The 17,556-nt window shown below is 48.3% G+C and overlaps 1 protein-coding gene across 5 annotated transcripts in view; it reads right to left on the bottom strand.

Moving 5' to 3' along the window:
- ptgir (prostaglandin I2 receptor) overlaps nt 1–17,218 on the bottom strand; it is a 152,232-nt gene extending 135,014 nt beyond the window's left edge. For 2 of the 5 annotated variants that reach the window (XM_072269866.1, XM_072269867.1), the window contains exon 1: nt 16,196–17,218. In XM_072269866.1, coding sequence (XP_072125967.1) covers nt 16,196–16,996 — 801 coding nt within the window. In that variant the 5' untranslated portion in view covers nt 16,997–17,218. The remainder of the gene's footprint in view (nt 1–16,195) is intronic. The other 3 variants (XM_072269869.1, XM_072269870.1, XM_072269868.1) reach the window with 3 other exon arrangements.
- Nucleotides 17,219–17,556: the final 338 nt, after the last annotated feature.

Here is a 17,556-nt window from a genome sequence, read left to right as displayed (position 1 = left end):
TATCGCTTGGTCGAGGCATTGACGTTCCATGTACAAACTTGTATACGTCTTGAAACCTGTTTTTTTTGCAGCAGTTCGATGCATGAAAACTACCACAGTACTGTGCAAAAGTCTTAGACACTAACTGCATATATATGCACCGAAGACTCTTGCACAGTACTATAACTCACACACAACACATCATGTAATATTATCACAAGTACTGTATAATCTGAAAATCAGTTTTAATGTTATTGGATATCATCATGCTCTTGCTCTTCAAGTGGAGAGAAAGATTAACAAGAACTAGAACTGTAACGGATTTATGCAAAACCCCAGCTGTGTTGACAACATGTTTCAGTAAAGAGGATTTCCTACTCATACTCAGCGTAGTCATTAGGAGACACTACCACACATGTTTGGCATACCCTGAAAGTATTTAAATCAAATTCGAGTTCAAGTTCAAGATTTGTTGTCGCTTCAACTGTATACCACCAAAGAAAACAACGCTTCTCCAGAACAAGGTGCGCAGCACAATGCGTATAACTCACACACAACTCAGTCAGTAATATCACCGCAAGTAAATTAACAAGTAATAAGGTGCATCTATGTCACAAGTAAACAGTATAATCAAACCATTCGACTTATTTCAAGGGCTTCTACGGAGAAATAGTGCCACAGTATCATAGAGGTTAGCACGGAGGTATTACAGCGCGGGACAGTCTGGAGTTCAGGGGTCAATTCTGGTGCCAGTCTGTAAGGAGTGTTTGCATGTCCTCCCCGTGGTATGCGTGGGATTTCACCAGGTCCTCCGGTTTCCTCCTACAGTCCACAGACACAGTGGGTGGGATAATTGGTCATTGTAAATTGTCCCAGGATTAGGTCAAAGTTAATTGGGATTTGGTTCCTAAGGTTGTCAGAGACGGGGGTGGTAGTGGGGATAAGCTCCCCCTACGTATAAAGTGCTCCAAATGGCGTGCGTCTCTAACACCCTCTGACAACCAAGTCCAACTCTTGGCCTTCACGTGTGGTTTAGCTACTAGGCCCAGTGGAACTGTTTCTACCGACAAGAGAAGAGGCAAAGGCAGACAACTGACACTTCAAAGCCAGTTGCTTTGGACAGGTGGGGCTCGTCAGCCTTGGACAGCAGCCAGCCTAAGAGAAGGAAAACTCTGATTTTAAACCTCTGCTGCCTTGCGGCCATAGCCACCCACGGGAAAGCTTTCAGAAATCCGGAGCCGGGGTCCCTAAGGTGGCTTGATGTTGTTTACAACTTCAGTCTGGTAACCTCAGTGACGACCCTGGTGCCAAGCTGTATCTAGACTTGCCCGTCCCTTGGACTACATCAGTGACATGGACAGGGGGAACCCGCTGCACGGGCAACAGCCGGTTCTTCAAATCTTCCTGCCCAGGCTTGTGCCCCGGAGAAGACACAGTCCACCAGAGGCGCAAACCCATGATCCCTTGGGATCCACGGCCACCGATGACAACCGGGTTTGTCGACAGTTGCTAGGGCAGTGTGGCTTTAAGGGCCAGAAGGGCCTACTCCACACTGTATCCTCTCTGACGGTGGTATCTGAAAAGAGGATGCTGTCCATCTTGGACAATGTCTCCCATCCACTACATAATGGTCTGGCTGGGCACAGGAGTACATTCAGCCAGAGACTCATTCCACCGAGATGCCACACAGAGCGTCATAGGAAGTCATTCCTGCCTGTGGCCATCAAACTTTACAACTCCTCCCTTGGAGGGTCAGACACCCTGAGCCAATAGGCTGGTCCTGGACTTACTTCCTGGCACAATTTACATATTACTATTTAACTACTTATGGTTTTATTACTATTTATCATTTATGGTGCAACTGTAACAAAAACCAATTTCCCCCGGGATCAATAAAGTATGACTACGACTATGTATCGCTAAATAAATAACTAAATAGGACAGCAAGGGTCAATACTGGTCCTCTTGAAAATTAGACTGGTCATTCATGCATGAAGCTGGAAGAAGAGGAGATCTTAACGGAACTTTTGCATCTGTATTCACTCAGGGTCTATAGAAGTGAGGCAAAGTGGCATCGGCCTCGTTGAACCTATACAGATTACAAGCTCGCTGTCTTGAGACAGATTAGGGCGGATACATCTCCAGGGTCTGACAGGATGTTCTCTTGGACCTTGCTGGAGGCTACTGCAGAAATTGCAGGGGCGCTAACAACCTTAAGACACACGTAAGGATTTTTTTGTCCTGCTGTTTAAGAAAGGATCTCAGAATAAACTGTGAAATTATAGGCTGGTGAGCCAAACATCAGTAGTGGCTAAATTATTGGAAGGCGTTCTAAGGGACTGGATATACAAATATTTGGATAGACAGGGACCAATTACGCATAGCTAACATGGCTTTGTGTGTGGTAGGGTTTGTCTAACCACTGAGGGAATTTTTCGAGAAAGCTACCAGGAATTCTGATAAAGGCAAGACTGTGGATGTCATCTACATGGAATTTAACAAGGATCTGGACAACGTCCTGCATGGGAGTTGGTCAATAAGGTTCTGTTGCTTTGCATTCAAGATGGGGTAGCAAATTGGCTTGGAAGGAGAAGCCAGAGAGTTGTAGTAGATGGTTGCTTTGCTGACTGGAAGCCTGTGACTAGTGGTGTGCCACAGAGATTAGTGCTGGCTCCACGGATCTGGATGATAATGTGGTTAACTGCATCAGCAAGCTTAGAGATGACACAAAGATTGCTGGTGGAGTGGACAGCGAGGAAGACTATCATGGCTTGCAGCGTGATTTGGACCAGTTGGAAGAATGGCAGATGGCATTTAACACAGACAATTGTGGGGTGTTGCACTTCAGGAAGTCAAACCAGGGTGGTTCTTACACAGTGAGTGGTAGGATACTGAGGAGTACAGTAAAACAGTGGGATCTGGGAACACAGATCCGTAATTCCCTGAAAGTGGTGTCTCTGGTAGAGAAGGTCATAATGAGAGCTTTTGGCAAACTGGCCTTTATAAATCAAAGTATTGGGTAGAGGGGTTGAAGTTGTTTGAGACATTGGCGAGGCCAAATTTGGAGTGTTGCCTGCAGTTCTGGTCACCTTTCTACACGAAAGATTGGAAGAGTACGGAGAAAACTTACAAGGAGTTGAGGACCCGGGTTCCAGGGAAAGGTTGAATACGTTAGGAATTTAATCCCTAGACCGTAGGAGAATGAGAGGAGATTTGACAGAGGTATATGTGGGGTATAACTGGAGTAAATGCAAGCAGGCTTTTCCCACTGAGACTACAACTAGATTTCATAAGTTAAGGGCAGTAGGTGAAATGTTTAAGGGGAACATGAGGGGAGAACTTCTTCACTTTGAGGTTGGTAAGAGTGTGGAATGAGCTGCCAGTGGAAGTGGTGGACTTGGGTTGGGGTTCAAGAGAACTCTCGATGGGTACACAGATGTTCTATGACTCTGCGGCCCTGTAACTAGCATCGAGCATTTTCTGCTTTCTGGGCAACTAAAAGCCCCCTGCTCTACTCTCTCTGTAGCTATGGCTGTGTGGTTAAGCATATAGCTCCAACCCCATCTACAAATTCACCTATGACACCACTGCTTTGATCTTATATTTCCTTATGGGAAAGCACTGTGATGTCAGTGGATATATAACAGGAGTGGATATATATAACAGAAGGAACTTCTTAGGATTAGTACAAAGCTGAGGGTGAAAGTAGGACAGTGGAATTGGTCTTTATTTTAACATAAATGGTCGCCCCACTTTTTAAAGGACGTTGAGGCTTTGGAGAGGGTGCAGAAGAGGTTCACCAGGAAGTTGCCTGGTTTGGAGGGCACGTGCTATCACGAGAGGCTAGACAAACTTGCGTTGTTTTCTTTGGAGTGGCGGGGGCAGAGGGGAGATCTGATAGAAGTTTACAAGATTACGGGAGGCATAGATAGATTAGACAGAGGGTATTGTTTTCCCAGGGTCGAAGTGTCTAATACCAGAGGGCATGCATAGAAGGTGAGAGGGGGTAGGTTCAAGGGGGATGTGAGGGGTAAGTTTTTTTACTCAGAGAGTTGTGGATGCCTGGAACGTGCTGCTTGATACAGTGGTAGAAGCAAATACACTAGAGGACGTTAAGAGACCTTGGACAGGCACATGAATGTAAGGAAGATGGAGGGATATGGACATAGCGTATTAGTGTTTGGGGGCTTTTTGATTTACTTTCGAGCTGATTCAGCACGATATTGTGGGCCGAAGGGCCTGTACTGTTCCATGTTCTATATCGGCGTTCCAACCCTGGGCCCAGCACATAGATGCAACCATGCGGAAAGTACGCCAAAATCTCCACTTTTTTAGGAGATTAAGCAGATTCAGTGTGTAATCAAAGGCCCCGGTAAACCACAACTGACGCATTCTAACCGGTCGTATCATGGGTGCTTGGGAATTCCAATTTCCCTGAAGTCTTTAGTGACCAAAACCTGAACAATGGGTGTTCTGAACATACTGAGCAGCAGATTGCCCACAGGCTTTTGAAGTGGTGAATCCCAAACATTGACGTTAATATATAGTAATTAAGTGGCTGACTGGCCACTGCCATAGCTGTTCCCTTGACATGGAATTTCTGTGAAAGAACTCTCTTGGTGCATGTTAGGGTAGGGCGGATCCAGGACAGGCCTGTGGAACCTGGCTGGCAGTGATTTGGGCGAGAGGACAGAGAGAGAGAGAGTGAGACAGAGTGAGAGAGAAAGGGAGAAAGAAAGAGAGAGAGAGAGAAAGAGAGGGGGAGAGAGGGGGAGGGGGAGGGGGAGGGAGGAGAGGGGGAAGGGAGAGGGGGAGAGGGGAGAGGGGAGAGGGGAGAGGGGAGAGGGGAGAGGGGAGAGGGGAGAGGGGAGAGGGAGGGGAGAGGGAGGGGAGAGGGAGGGGAGAGGGAGGGGAGAGGGAGGGGGAGGGGGGAGAGGGGGAGAGAGGGGGAGAGAGGGGGAGGGAGGAGGGAGGGAGGAGGGAGGGAGGGGGAGGGAGAGAGAGGGGGAAGGAGAGAGAGAGTGAGAATGAAGGACTGAGTGTGAGAAAGGTAAAGAAAGAGATCTCGCTGGCTCCTTGAATGACCAGGGCAATAACAAAACCTACGTCAGATGATTGTTTACTGACTACAATTCATCGTTCCTCATCATCCTAACCTCAGTACAAATCAACAAGGTCTACAAGCCGGGCCTCTGTATCTCCCTCTGAAGCGGAACCTTTTTCAGCAGGACACCACAGTCTGTGCAGATCAGAAATAGCATCTCCTTGTTGACCATCAATACTGCCACACCTCGCTGACAACCAACACTGCACGCTTAACCAACTGCTCTACTCTCTCTCCACACCCATGGCTGCAGCTAGGCACAGCTCAAACGCCATCTATAGACTTGCCAATGACACAACTATTGTTGGCCAGATTTCAGCTGGTGACGAGGAGGCGTACATGAGTGAGATAGTCCTGGTGGTGGAGTGGTGTCGCAGCAACAACCTTGCACTCAACGCCAGCAAGACCAAGGAAATGATTGTGGGCTTCAGGAAGGGTAAGTCCAAGGGGCTCACACTAGTCCTCATCGAGGGAGGGACCAGCAGTGGAAATGGTCAGTAGTTTCAGGCTCCTGGGTATCAACAGCTCTGAAGATCTATCCTGGGCCCAACACTTTGATGCAATTACAAAGAAGCTATATTTCATTACGAACTTCAAGAGATTTGGTACATCAATAAAGACTCCAGCAAAGTTCTACACGTACTGTGGAGAGCATTCGAACATTGCATCATTATCTGGTATGGAGGGACTGTTGCAGAAAGTTGTAACCAGCTATCTCCAACATGGGCACTACCCTCCCCAGCACCAAGGACATTTTCAACCGGTGTGTGGACTTCAGGAAGGGTAAGTCAAGGGCACGCACACCAGCTCTCATCGAGGGGTCAGCAGTGGAAGAGGTGAGTAGTTTTAGGTTCCCTGTGGCACCCATCGTTCAGGACCTCCAGCACTCTACTCATTGCATCCACCAGGCACACACTTGATGTTTTCAGAACAGCTTCTTCTCCTCCGCCAGCAGATTTCTGAATGAACAATGAACTCTTGAACACAACCTCGCTATTTTCTGTGCCTCTTTTTCACTACCTTATTTGATTTAAATTATATAATCTATGTATTTTTCATTGGAACTAATAGATTGTTATCATGCAGTGCACTTTACTGCTGCTGCAAACCACAAATACACACGAGTGATATTAAATCTGATTCTGTTTCTGAGAGAGACTCAGAGTGTGTGTGTGTGTGTGTGTGAGAGAGAGAGAGAGAGACTCAGAGTGTGTGTGTGTGTGTGTGTGAGAGAGAGAGACTCAGAGTGTGTGTGTGTGTGTGTGTGTGAGAGAGAGAGAGAGAGACTCAGAGTGTGTGTGTGATTGAATGAGAGAGTGTGTGAAAGAGAGACTGAGAGTGTGTGAGAGAGAGAATATGTGTAAGAGACAGACTGGGAGTGTGTGTGCGAGAGACTGAGAGTGTGTGTGTACGTGTGAGAGAGAGAGACAGAGACACTGAGTGTATGTGTGTGAGAGAGAGAGAGAGAGAGAGAGAGAGAGACTCAGAGTGTGTGTGTGTGTGTGAGAGAGAGAGAGAGAGACTCAGAGTGTGTGTGTGTGAAAGAGAGAGAGAGAGACGCAGAGTGTGTGTGATAGAATGAGAGAGTGTGTGAAAGAGAGACTGAGAGTGTGTGAGAGAGAATATGTGTAAGAGACAGACTGGGAGTGTGTGTGCGAGAGACTGAGAGTGTGTGTGTGCGTGTGAGAGAGAGAGACAGAGACACTGAGTGTGTGTGTGTGTGTGAGAGAGAGAGAGAGAGACTCAGAGTGTGTGTGAGAGAGAGTGTGTGTGTGAGAGAGAGAGTATGTGTGTGAGAGAGAGAGTGTGTGTGTGTGAGAGAGAGTATGTGTGTGAGAGAGAGAGTGTGTGTGTGTGAGAGAGAGAGTGTGTGTGTGTGAGAGAGTATGTGTGTGTGTGTGAGAGAGTATGTGTGTGTGTGTGAGAGAGTATGTGTGTGTGACAGAGAGTGTGTGTGAGGGAGAGAGAGAGCGTGTGTGTGTGTGTGTGAGAGAGTGTATGTGAGAGAGAGAAAGTGTGTGAGAGAGAGTGTGTGTGAGAGAGAGTGTGTGTGTGAGAGAGAGTGTGTGTCTGTGTGTGAGAGAGAGAGTGTGCATGTGAGAGAGAGAGTGTGTGTGAGAGAGAGAGTGTGTGTGAGAGAGAGTGTGTGAGGGGGAGAGAGTGTGTGAGGGGGAGAGAGTGTGTGTGTGTGTGAGAGAGAGAGTGTGTGAGAGAGAGAGAGGTGTGTGTGTGAGGGAGAGAGAGTGTGTATGTGTGAGAGAGAGTGTGTGTGAGAGAGAGAGTGTGTGTGTGTGTGTGAGAGAGTGTTTGTGTGAGAGAGAGTATGTGTGTGAGAGAGAGAGTGTGTGTGAGAGAGAGAGTGTGTGTGTGAGAGAGAGAGAGGTGTGTGTGTGTGAGAGAGAGTGAGTGTGAGGGAGAGAGAGAGAGTGTGTGAGAGAGAGAGAGGTGTGTGTGTGAGGGAGAGAGTGTGTGTGTGTGTGTGTATGTGTGAGAGAGAGTGTGTGTGAGAGAGAGAGTGTGTGTGTGTGTGTGTGTGAGAGAGTGTTTGTGTGAGAGAGAGTATGTGTGTGAGAGAGAGAGTGTGTGTGTGTGAGAGAGTGTGTGTGTGTGTGAGAGAGAGTGAGTGTGAGGGAGAGAGAGAGAGTGTGTGAGAGAGAGAGAGGTGTGTGTGTGAGGGAGAGAGAGTGTGTGTGTGTATGTGTGAGAGAGAGTGTGTGTGAGAGAGAGAGTGTGTGTGTGTGTGTGAGAGAGTGTTTGTGTGAGAGAGAGTATGTGTGTGAGAGAGAGAGTGTGTGTGTGTGAGAGAGTGTGTGTGTGCATGAGAGAGAGTGTGAGGGAGAGAGTGTGTGTGTGAGAGAGAGAGTGTGTGTGAGAGAGAGAGAGGTGTGTGTGTGTGAGAGAGAGAGTGTGTGTGTGAGGGAGAGAGGGAGTGTGTGAGGGAGAGAGAGTGTGTGTGAGGGAGAGAGAGTGTGTGTGAGGGAGAGAGAGAGTGTGTGACGGAGAGTATGTGTGTGTGAGGGAGAGAGAGTGTGTGTGTGAGGGAGAGAGGGAGTGTGTGAGGGAGAGAGAGAGTGTGTGAGGGAGAGAGAGAGTGTGTGACGGAGAGTATGTGTGTGTGAGGGAGAGAGAGTGTGTGTGTGAGGGAGAGAGGGAGTGTGTGAGGGAGAGAGAGAGTGTGTGTGTGAGGGAGAGAGGGAGTGTGTGTGTGAGGGAGAGAGGGAGTGTGTGACGGAGAGTATGTGTGTGTGAGGGAGAGAGAGTGTGTGTGTGAGGGAGAGATGGAGTGTGTGAGGGAGAGAGAGAGTGTGTGACGGAGAGAGGGAGTGTGTGAGGGAGAGAGGGAGTGTGTGAGGGAGAGAGAGAGTGTGTGACGGAGAGTGTGTGTGTGTGTGGGTGTGTGTGTGTGTTTGTGAGAGAGTGAGTGTGTGGTATGTGTGAGAGAGAGGGAAGAGAGAGGGCAGTAGTGAGAGTGGGAGAGAAAGCAAGAGAAAAGGAAAGGTAGAGCACCAGAAGTGAGAAGAAGAGGGGAAAAGAGAGATGTATTAGAGCAATGGAATTATCTTTGATTTGATAGAGAACTCGGGAAAAGATCTAAGTGTTTAGCATTGACGTAGATCTGTGTAAAGAGAGTAAGGAAACCCTGATGAAAGATCTTCAGCCTGAAATATATACCATCTGCTGAAAGCACCAGCTGGGAACTTCTCTTGTAAACAGCTGTAAAAGATGCATGGGGGTAAATAACTCCCCTCCCACCCTATCGTCCACACACACCCAACTCAACCTTCCTGTACTGAGCTCTAACATGGCTTTTATTTCCAGTAATCTTGCTGTCGTCGTCATCATTATGCGGCTGCCTAACAGTGGGACGATGCGAAACATCAGCTCTGTGCTGAGTGACACACGCAGCTGGACAGCGGAGAAGAATGAAACCAGCGTCTCCATATTGTCCAATAGCAAACATCTGCAAAAAAAATCCGATCATAACCGCAAGAGGTTCTGCAGATGCTGGAAATCTGGAGCAACACACAGACGAGAAAGGGCCTTGGGAGAGTGCATGTGGAAGGCAGGTCCCCAAAATTTCAGGGTTACGATTTGATTGGCAACTTGAAGGAGAGAGGTGAACGAGTGGAGATTTCAGGGAGGGAGTTCCAGGTTGTAGGATTAGACACTTCTTGAGGACTGATGAAAATTGGGATGTACAAGGGGAGGAGTCCAGGGGCAGGGCTCCCCAACCTGCCATAACCCCTTGGTTAATGGTGAGGCTCCATGGCATAAAAAAGGTTGGGAACCCCTGGGCTGCAGAGTTTTCTTTCTAAGCATCACATTCCAGATAGAATCATAGAGTCATTGAATACAACATCACAGGAAAAAGAGCCTAGGTTCCATCTAGCCCATGACTGCATGGATAACGGGGTGGAGATAGGTCTGCCAAAGGCGCCCCTTCCTGCTGTTAGCCTGCAGGTCAGCCTTGGGCAAGGTGTACGACCTACTTAGTCCCCACCTGCCACCAATTAGGGTCATGGGAGCAGGTAGTACGAGCAGCCGGTGCCGATCACAAGTCCTGGTTATGTGACCACCGACGCCAGGCGGACAATCTCTGAAGAGTATAGCTAGTGGTTGGGGGTCACCCGTCTTGTAAAGACATTGCCCAGAAGGCGGCGATGGCAAACCACTTCTGTAGGAAAATTTGCCAAAGAACAGTCATCTTCATGGAAAGTCCATGATCGCCCACACGGCACACAATGATGGTAAGGGTGACTGTTATTTCACCTACCCCGTCCACCTACAGCTCTCTATAACTGGCCATGGACTTATCCAAACTTCTCCTATGAAGTTGCTCTTACAAAATATTTCCGAAGATTTGAACAACTACTGAGTAACTATAAATATGATGCTGACTCAGAACCCTAGTACATTTTTTTTAAAGTTTCAGAACATCTTTCCTGCTTACCCGACAGACAGAGAGAGAGACTTACAGTACTGTCTGAAAGGCTAGGGCACAAATATATCGCCAGGGTGCCTAACACTTTTTTCCACAGTACTGCAAGTAATTTTATGTATTATACTGTACTGCGGCTGCAAAAAGAAACACACTTCCTAACATATGTGAGTTTCAAAGGTTTCAAGGGTACATTTAATGTCAGAGAAATGTGTGCAATATACATCCTAAAATTCTTTTTCTTCGCAACCAGCCATGAAAACAGAGGAGTGCCCCAAAGAATGAATGTTAGAACTCCAAACCCCACCCCCCCCCCAGCTCCCCCCCCTCCCACAGGTGAGCAGCACCAAAGCAACAATCCCTCCCTCCCCCCACCAGCTAAAAAAGCATTGGCACCCCCCCCCCCCCACCGAGCACTCAAGCGTGCAGCAGAGCATCAATAAAGATACAGACTTGCAGTACCCCAAAGACTACTTGTTCACCCGGTAATTCAACCTATCACAGGCTCTCCCTCTTCCTAATAAGGGAAAAAGAGGTGTCTCCGTTTCATTTGATGATAAACCTGATTCTGATATGGGTCTCTATTGTGGACTGAGAGTAGGATGGGGGCAGGGAGAGGGGAATCGTGGTTAGGAAAGGGGAAGGGAGTGGGAAGCACCAGAGAGACATTGTGTAATAATCAATAAATCAATCGTTTGGATTCAAATGACCTTGCCAGGTGTCTCAGGGCTGGGTGTGTCTGCAGCCGCACCACCCCGGGCCTTGGTACTCTTCCTCTGCCACCTGTCCCACACCCCTCCCATGACGTTTCACCCTTGCCACTCCAAACATCTTGTGCTCCCGCCAGATTTACAAACTCGCTCCCCACTCCACATTGACAAATACAGTACCGTGCAAAGGTCTTAGGCAACCTAGCTATATATACGTGCCTGAGACTTTTGCACAGTATCATCATTCAATATGTCATTGAAAGACACTACCTCAGACAGTATGGCCCTCCTCGCATGCACAGTAGAGAGGTAACATGTACTGGACACTGGACTCTCAGCAGCAGTCCGTCAGTGATAATATATTGTGTTGGAAGGCACCACTAATAAATTAACATTGCTATTGTCAAGATGCTAACTGTAGAAAAGATTAAACAGTCCTAGACTTTGTAATAAAGCTGTTTGAAAGCTTGTCAAGAATTTTACCTCCACTGCTTACAGGCAAACCTTGAAGACCATCTGGAAACTGTTGTGTGGTATCAGAGGAGTGGCTGGTAAAAAGGTTCCAAATTTATTTTGAGATGCTAAGTCAGGCTCACAGTGCAGTTCTTCAGGGCAATGACCACGCTCTTTCACGTTAAGAGATTTTGTAGAGGGCATTTTCACACAACAGAAACTTATTAAAGACATTCAGACATCAGACTCAGACTCTGTGCCTGTACTTGCCGGAGTTTAGAAGAATAAGGAGGACCTCATTGAAACATGTTGGATATTGACAGGCCTAGAAAGAGTGGACGTAGAGAGTATGTGTCCAATAGTGGGGGAGTCGAATGTAACATAATGTTGAAATTGTATAAGGCACTGGTGAGGCCAAATTTGGAGTACTGTGTACAGTTCTGGTCACCGAATTATAGAAAGATGTCAATAAAATTGAGAGAGTACATGGGAGATTTACTAAAATATTGCCTGGGTTTCATCTCCTAAGTTACAGAGAAATTAGGTCTTTGTTCTTTGGAATGTAGAAGGTTGAGGGGGGACTTGATAGAGGTGTTTAAAATTATGAGGGGGACAGATAGAGTTGACATGGATAGGCTTTTTCCATTGAGAGTGGGGGAGATTCAAACAAGAGGACATGAGTTGAGAGTTAAAGGGCAAAAGTTTAGGGGTAACATGAGGGGGAACTTCTTTACTCAGAGAGTGGTAGCTGTGTGGAACGAGCTTCCAGCAGAAGTGGTTGAGGCAGGTTCGATGTTGTCATTTGAAGTTAAATTGGACAGCTATATGGACAGGAAAGGAATGGGGGGTTATGGGCTGAGTGCAGGTTGGTGGGACTAGGTGAGAGTAAGAGTTGGGCACAGACTAGAAGGGCTGAGATGGCCTGTTTCCGTGCAGTAATTGTTATGTGGCTATATGGTCGAGGACCAGAGGGCACAGCCTCAAATAGAAGAACGTCCCTTTAGAACAGGGGTTCCCAATTGTTTTTGTGTCATGTAGTCTTACCATTAACCAGGGGGTCTGTGGACCTCAGACTGGGAACCTCTGCTTTAAAACGCAACGATGAGAGACTTCTTTAACCAAAAGGTGGTGGCTCTGTGGAATTTGTTGCCACAGACAGCTGAGCAGGACAAGTTAGTGGGTGTATTTAAAGAGGAAGTTGATAGGCTCGTGATTAGTCAGGGTGTCAAAGGTTACAGGGAGAAAGCAGGAGAGTGGAGTTGAGGGGGGGGAATAAATCACCCACGTTGGAATGTCAGAACAGACTCAATGGGCTGAATGGCCTAATTCTGTTCCGATGTCTTATGGTCTTATCAAAGCATCAAAGTGTAAAGATAGCACCCGTTTCCTTAACTAAAGACAAACTTGGATTTAACTTTAGGGAAAATAGCTGTAAGTATTAGAAAAACCATCTCCTGTTGTGAGGAGGCTACAATTTTAACCTGAGCCACAGAGACGCTGTGTTTGTGCTGACCATCAAGTTGAAGTTGAAGTTCACCTGACTGTACATATATTCAACCAAATGAAACAACATTCCAACGGACCATGGTGCACCCAACAAACGTACGTATATCACACGCAACACATACAGTACTGTGAAAAAGTCTTAAGACACAAACACACACACACAACCGTAGTAATTTTATCTATTGCACTGTACTGTTTCCGCAAAAAAATAACAAATATCCTGACAGCTGTGAGTCATGGTAAACCTGATTCTGATCTGGGTCTCTGTTGTGGACTGAGAGTGGGAAGGGGGCTGGGAGAGGGGAATCATGGTTGGGAAAAGGGGAAGGGAGAGGGGAGGGAGCGGGAAGCACCAGAGAGACCTTCTGTAATGATCAATAAACCGATTGTTTGGAATCAAATGACCCTGCCTGATGTCTCAGGTATGACACTCCTTCTCTGCCACCTGTCCCACACCCTGTCCTGCTGTGCTCCACCCTCTCCATTCCCAACATCTTTTGCTCCCACCAGATTCACAAACTCGCTCTCCGCTCCACGTTGACAAATGCAGTACCGTGCAAAGCAAAATATTAGCTCAGATAAGTGGATAGTGTCCAATTCAAAATGCATGTAGTGCGCAGCACAGATAAACAGTACAGTAAGCTGCTCATTATCCTAGTGACAAGACCTCAGTGGAGGCAATGTATTCATTCATATTCCTCCCCTCTGTAGGATATTGTGGTCCAATGCCTTGCAGTTTCGTACTGCAGAATAATGCAACCATTAAGCATCATTTACACTAATCCATTTTCAAGTTCCAAATCTCCCATTAACTCCCCACAAACCACTCACCACTCATCTACAGACTAGCAATTTAGTGGCCGGTTCATTCATTATGTACTATGTCATATGACATCATCATTATGTGCCGTGTCACATGACGTGGGCGATCATGGGCTTTCCATGACCATGAGTGATCTTGGCAATTTTTTTCGACCAAAGTGGTTCGCCATCACCTTCTTCTGGGCAGTGTCTTCACAAGACGGGTGACTCCTGGCCTTTGTCAATACTTTAATACCAGAGGGCATGCATTGAAGGTGAGAGAGGTGAGGTTCAAAGGGGATGTGAGAGGTAAGATTTTTACTTGGAGAGTGGTGGATGCCTGGTGTGGTGGTAGAGGCAAAAACATTGGGCGCTTTTAAGAGATGTTTGGATAGGCAGATGTAGATAAGGAAGATGGAGGGATGTGAAAACAGTACAGGTCAGGGGGATTAATATTTGGGTATTTTTGATTTGCCTTTAAGCAGATTTTTCGGCGCGACATTGTGAGCCGAATGGCCCGTTCCTGTACTATATTCTTCTATGGTCTATGCCCTTCAGAGATTGTCCACCTGGTGTCAGTGGTCACATCACCAGGACTTGTGATCTGCACCGGCTGCTCATACGACCATCCACCACCCACTCCCACGGGTTCACATGACCCTGATAAGGGGGCTAAGCAGGTGCTACACCTTGCCCAAGGGTGACCTGCAGGCTAGCGGAGGGAAGGAGCACCTCACACCTCCTTTGGTCGAGACTTATCTCGACCCTCGACCCGCCCTACTAGTCTACCTACCGGATAGTATGTGTTTGGCATGTAGGAAGGAACTGGAGCACCCGCTGGAGACCTGAGAACCGGCAATCTCCACACAGACTGTGCCAGAGGTGTGTGGGTGGAACTTGGGTGTCTGGACGGAACCGGGGTGTCTGGACCGGTGAGGCGGCAGCTCACGACTTGCGCAAGGCTGACGTTTAATGGGCTCCTCAGCCCCAGTCGCACTGCCGGCTTCCACGCACAATTTCTGCAAGCGAACCGCAACCCCGAGGTCGGGTTTGGAGGCTTGTGTGCCTCAGCGGCTCGGAGACCGACGTCGGCTGGAGTCGGGACATTTTGCTTTGGCTGTTGGTGGGGTCACCCAGGCCAAACAGGTCAAAGGGGCGAGGCCAGACTAAGAGTGGTCCACCAATCCTCCAGGTTCGGGGGTTCAGCTCAGGGCTAACAACCCTGACTGGTCAAACAAAATTGTTAGGGAACCAGCAATGAAGAGTCCTTCTAGTGTACCTCCCAGTGCGACGGTATTCCCGAGTCTCCATCCGGGACTTGCGTGACTGACAGTAGTGAAAACTATTGACTCGATGAAGGGAGCCCTCAACAAAGCCAGAATAAACAGTGTCATAGAAAAGTACAGCACAGAATCAGGCCCGTCGGCACTTCGAGTCCCTGCCAAACCATTTAAATTGCCTGCTCCCATTGACCTGCATGGGGACCATAGTCCTCCATAACCCTACCAAGCACGTACCTGTGCAAACTTCTCTTAAATGTTGAAACCGAGCTCACCTGCACCACTTGTGCCGGCAGTTCGTTCCACACTCTCACCACCCTCTGAGTGAAGAAGCTTCCCCCTCATGTTCCCCTTAAACTTTTCACCTTAACCCATGACCTCTGGTGGAAAAAGCCTGCTTGCATTTACCCTATCTATACTGTACCCCTCATAATTTTGTATGCCTCTATCAGATCTCCTATCAAAGAGGTGGAAAGGGTGACTAATTTCAAGTTCCTGAGTGTCAGCATCTCTGAGACCTTGGACCAACAATATCGATGCAGTTAAGAAGAAGGTACGACAGCGGCCTTTCATTAGGAGCGTGAGGAGATTTGGTATGCTACCAAAGATACTCGCAAATTTCTACAGGTGGAGAGCATTCTAACCGGCTGCAGCTGCGTCTGGTATGGGTGGGGAGGGGGCACTTCACATGATCAAAAGAAGCTTCAGGAAGTTGTAAACTCAGTTAGCTCCTTCGTGGGCACCAGCTTCCCCAGCATCAAGAACGTCCTCTAGGAGCGATGCCTCAAAAAGGCGGCATCTATCATTAAGGACCCCCATCACCCAAGATACGCCCTCTTCTCATTGCTACCGTCAGGGAGGAGGTACAGGAGCCTGAAGACACACACTCAGCGATTCAGGAACAGCTTCTTCCCCTCTGCCATCCGATTTCTGAATGGACATTGACGCTACCTCGCTACTTTTTTTCCTCTCTGTTTTTGCTCTGCCTACGTTTTAAAAATGTATACTTGCTGTAATTTGCAGTTTTTATTATAATGCACTGCTACCGCATTACAACAACTTTCACGACATATGCCAATGATATTAAACTCAAATCTGATTCCGAGTTTCGCACTGTCATTATACGGACGGATGGCGTGCCCGTAACTAGGAAACCAGTCTACTGACCCATCTTACACGGACACTAGGTTACCAGCGCAGCTTCCTTTCACTAAATGTAACTTTGCAGACCGTCCTGCCAGTGGATCTGAACTCGCCACCTTAGCCCCAACAACGCACCCCCCCCCCCCCAGGGCTAATGTTCCTGGACGCTCTCCCCCGGGTGCGTCCTGGCGCACGGCGCGAAGAGAGTGGGCGAGAGTCGCCCCAACGCGAGCGAGTTTGGTGTCAGGACACGCCGGGATTGCGGAGGTTTCTGGCTTACCGTCAGCGGCAGGGAACAGATGCCGAATATGGTGGTCATCAAGGCAAGCAGAATGAGGTGATCCACCTCCTCCTCTCGCTGCCCGAACACGCTCTTTCTCCTCTTCTGCGAGGACAGCACCGAACCCCTCCTCGACCTCTGGCCTTTGTGCATCTTGCAGAGGCTGACGATGACCGAGGCGTTGCACAGCAGGATGGCCACGATCAGGAAGGCGATGAGGCTGGCGTAGAGCAGGGAGAACGCCACCCCGGAGGGGTACTTGGACTTCATGTCGACGAAGCACCAGGTGCCCGGGCAGTACTGCTTGTGTTCGCCGAAGTCGAGCATGGGCAGGATGCAGAAGAGAAAGCTGAAAATGTAGGTCGCCGGCAGAACAGTCTTGGCGTAGGTTCGGTTGACGTGCTGGGAGTAATAATAAGGGTAGCTGATGGCGAGGCAGCGCTCCACCGCCATCGCACAGAGGATGAGGGTGGGGGCCAGCCCGAAGAAGATCATGGCAGTGGAGAAGAGATTACACAGGGTCCGGCCCCCAACCAGACCAATCATGGACTTCTTCTTGGCGTACTCCACGAACACGATGGGACTTAGGAAGCAGGTTCCCAACAGGTCGGTTACAACCAGCCCGGTGACCAAGATAAGGAAGACGGACGACTTGGCTCTCAGCTCCTTCCTGTGCACCCCGAGGATGACCAAGGCCAGGAGGTTCCCCAGCACGCCCAGCAGGAACATCACGATGCTCACCAGAGGTTTGCCGACATTCGGGATCTCGGTCAGTACGTCGCATGCGCTGGTATTGTTCATCGCGGCTGAGATTCGCGCCGACAAAAATAGAAGTTTCTCAAAAGTTGGCAAGTCTGGGGAGCCGGTGCCCTGCCACGAATCCTCCGCTCTCCTTCCCTTTCATGCTAACACCTTCCCAGTCAGGCAGACGCTGAACGCCGACTGAAGGACGAGAAGAAAGAGAGAGAGAGACAGTGAGAGTGTGTGGGAGTGAACTGGTGACTTGATCTGAAACTGGAGTATTTGTATCTGAGAATTGGAGGCGGGACCTCTGGCACTGACAGTTCCGAGGGAGAAGACAAACTCTTAAAGCTGTATCGCCTTCGCGAGGCGAAGCCCGGTCTAACGTCAGGAAGAGTGGAATTTGAATCCCATGTTGTACCATCTCCAAAGTCCCAGATCCCCGCTAGAAACCTCTCCCCTCCTTCTTCGACCACTTAATTTAAATCAACTCAAGTCAAGTTTACTGTCGTTTAACTATATGCATGTATTTAACATATATAAGCTTAGAATGCATATAGAAGCTAGATAACATTTCTCCGAACCAGGATGTAAAGCACAGTAGTACACTTAACACACGC

The sequence above is a fragment of the Mobula birostris genome, chromosome 10 (genome assembly GCF_030028105.1).
Source record: "Mobula birostris isolate sMobBir1 chromosome 10, sMobBir1.hap1, whole genome shotgun sequence".
Classification (NCBI taxonomy): Eukaryota; Metazoa; Chordata; class Chondrichthyes; order Myliobatiformes; family Myliobatidae; genus Mobula; species Mobula birostris.
This window is presented reverse-complemented; position numbering and strand designations above follow the sequence as displayed.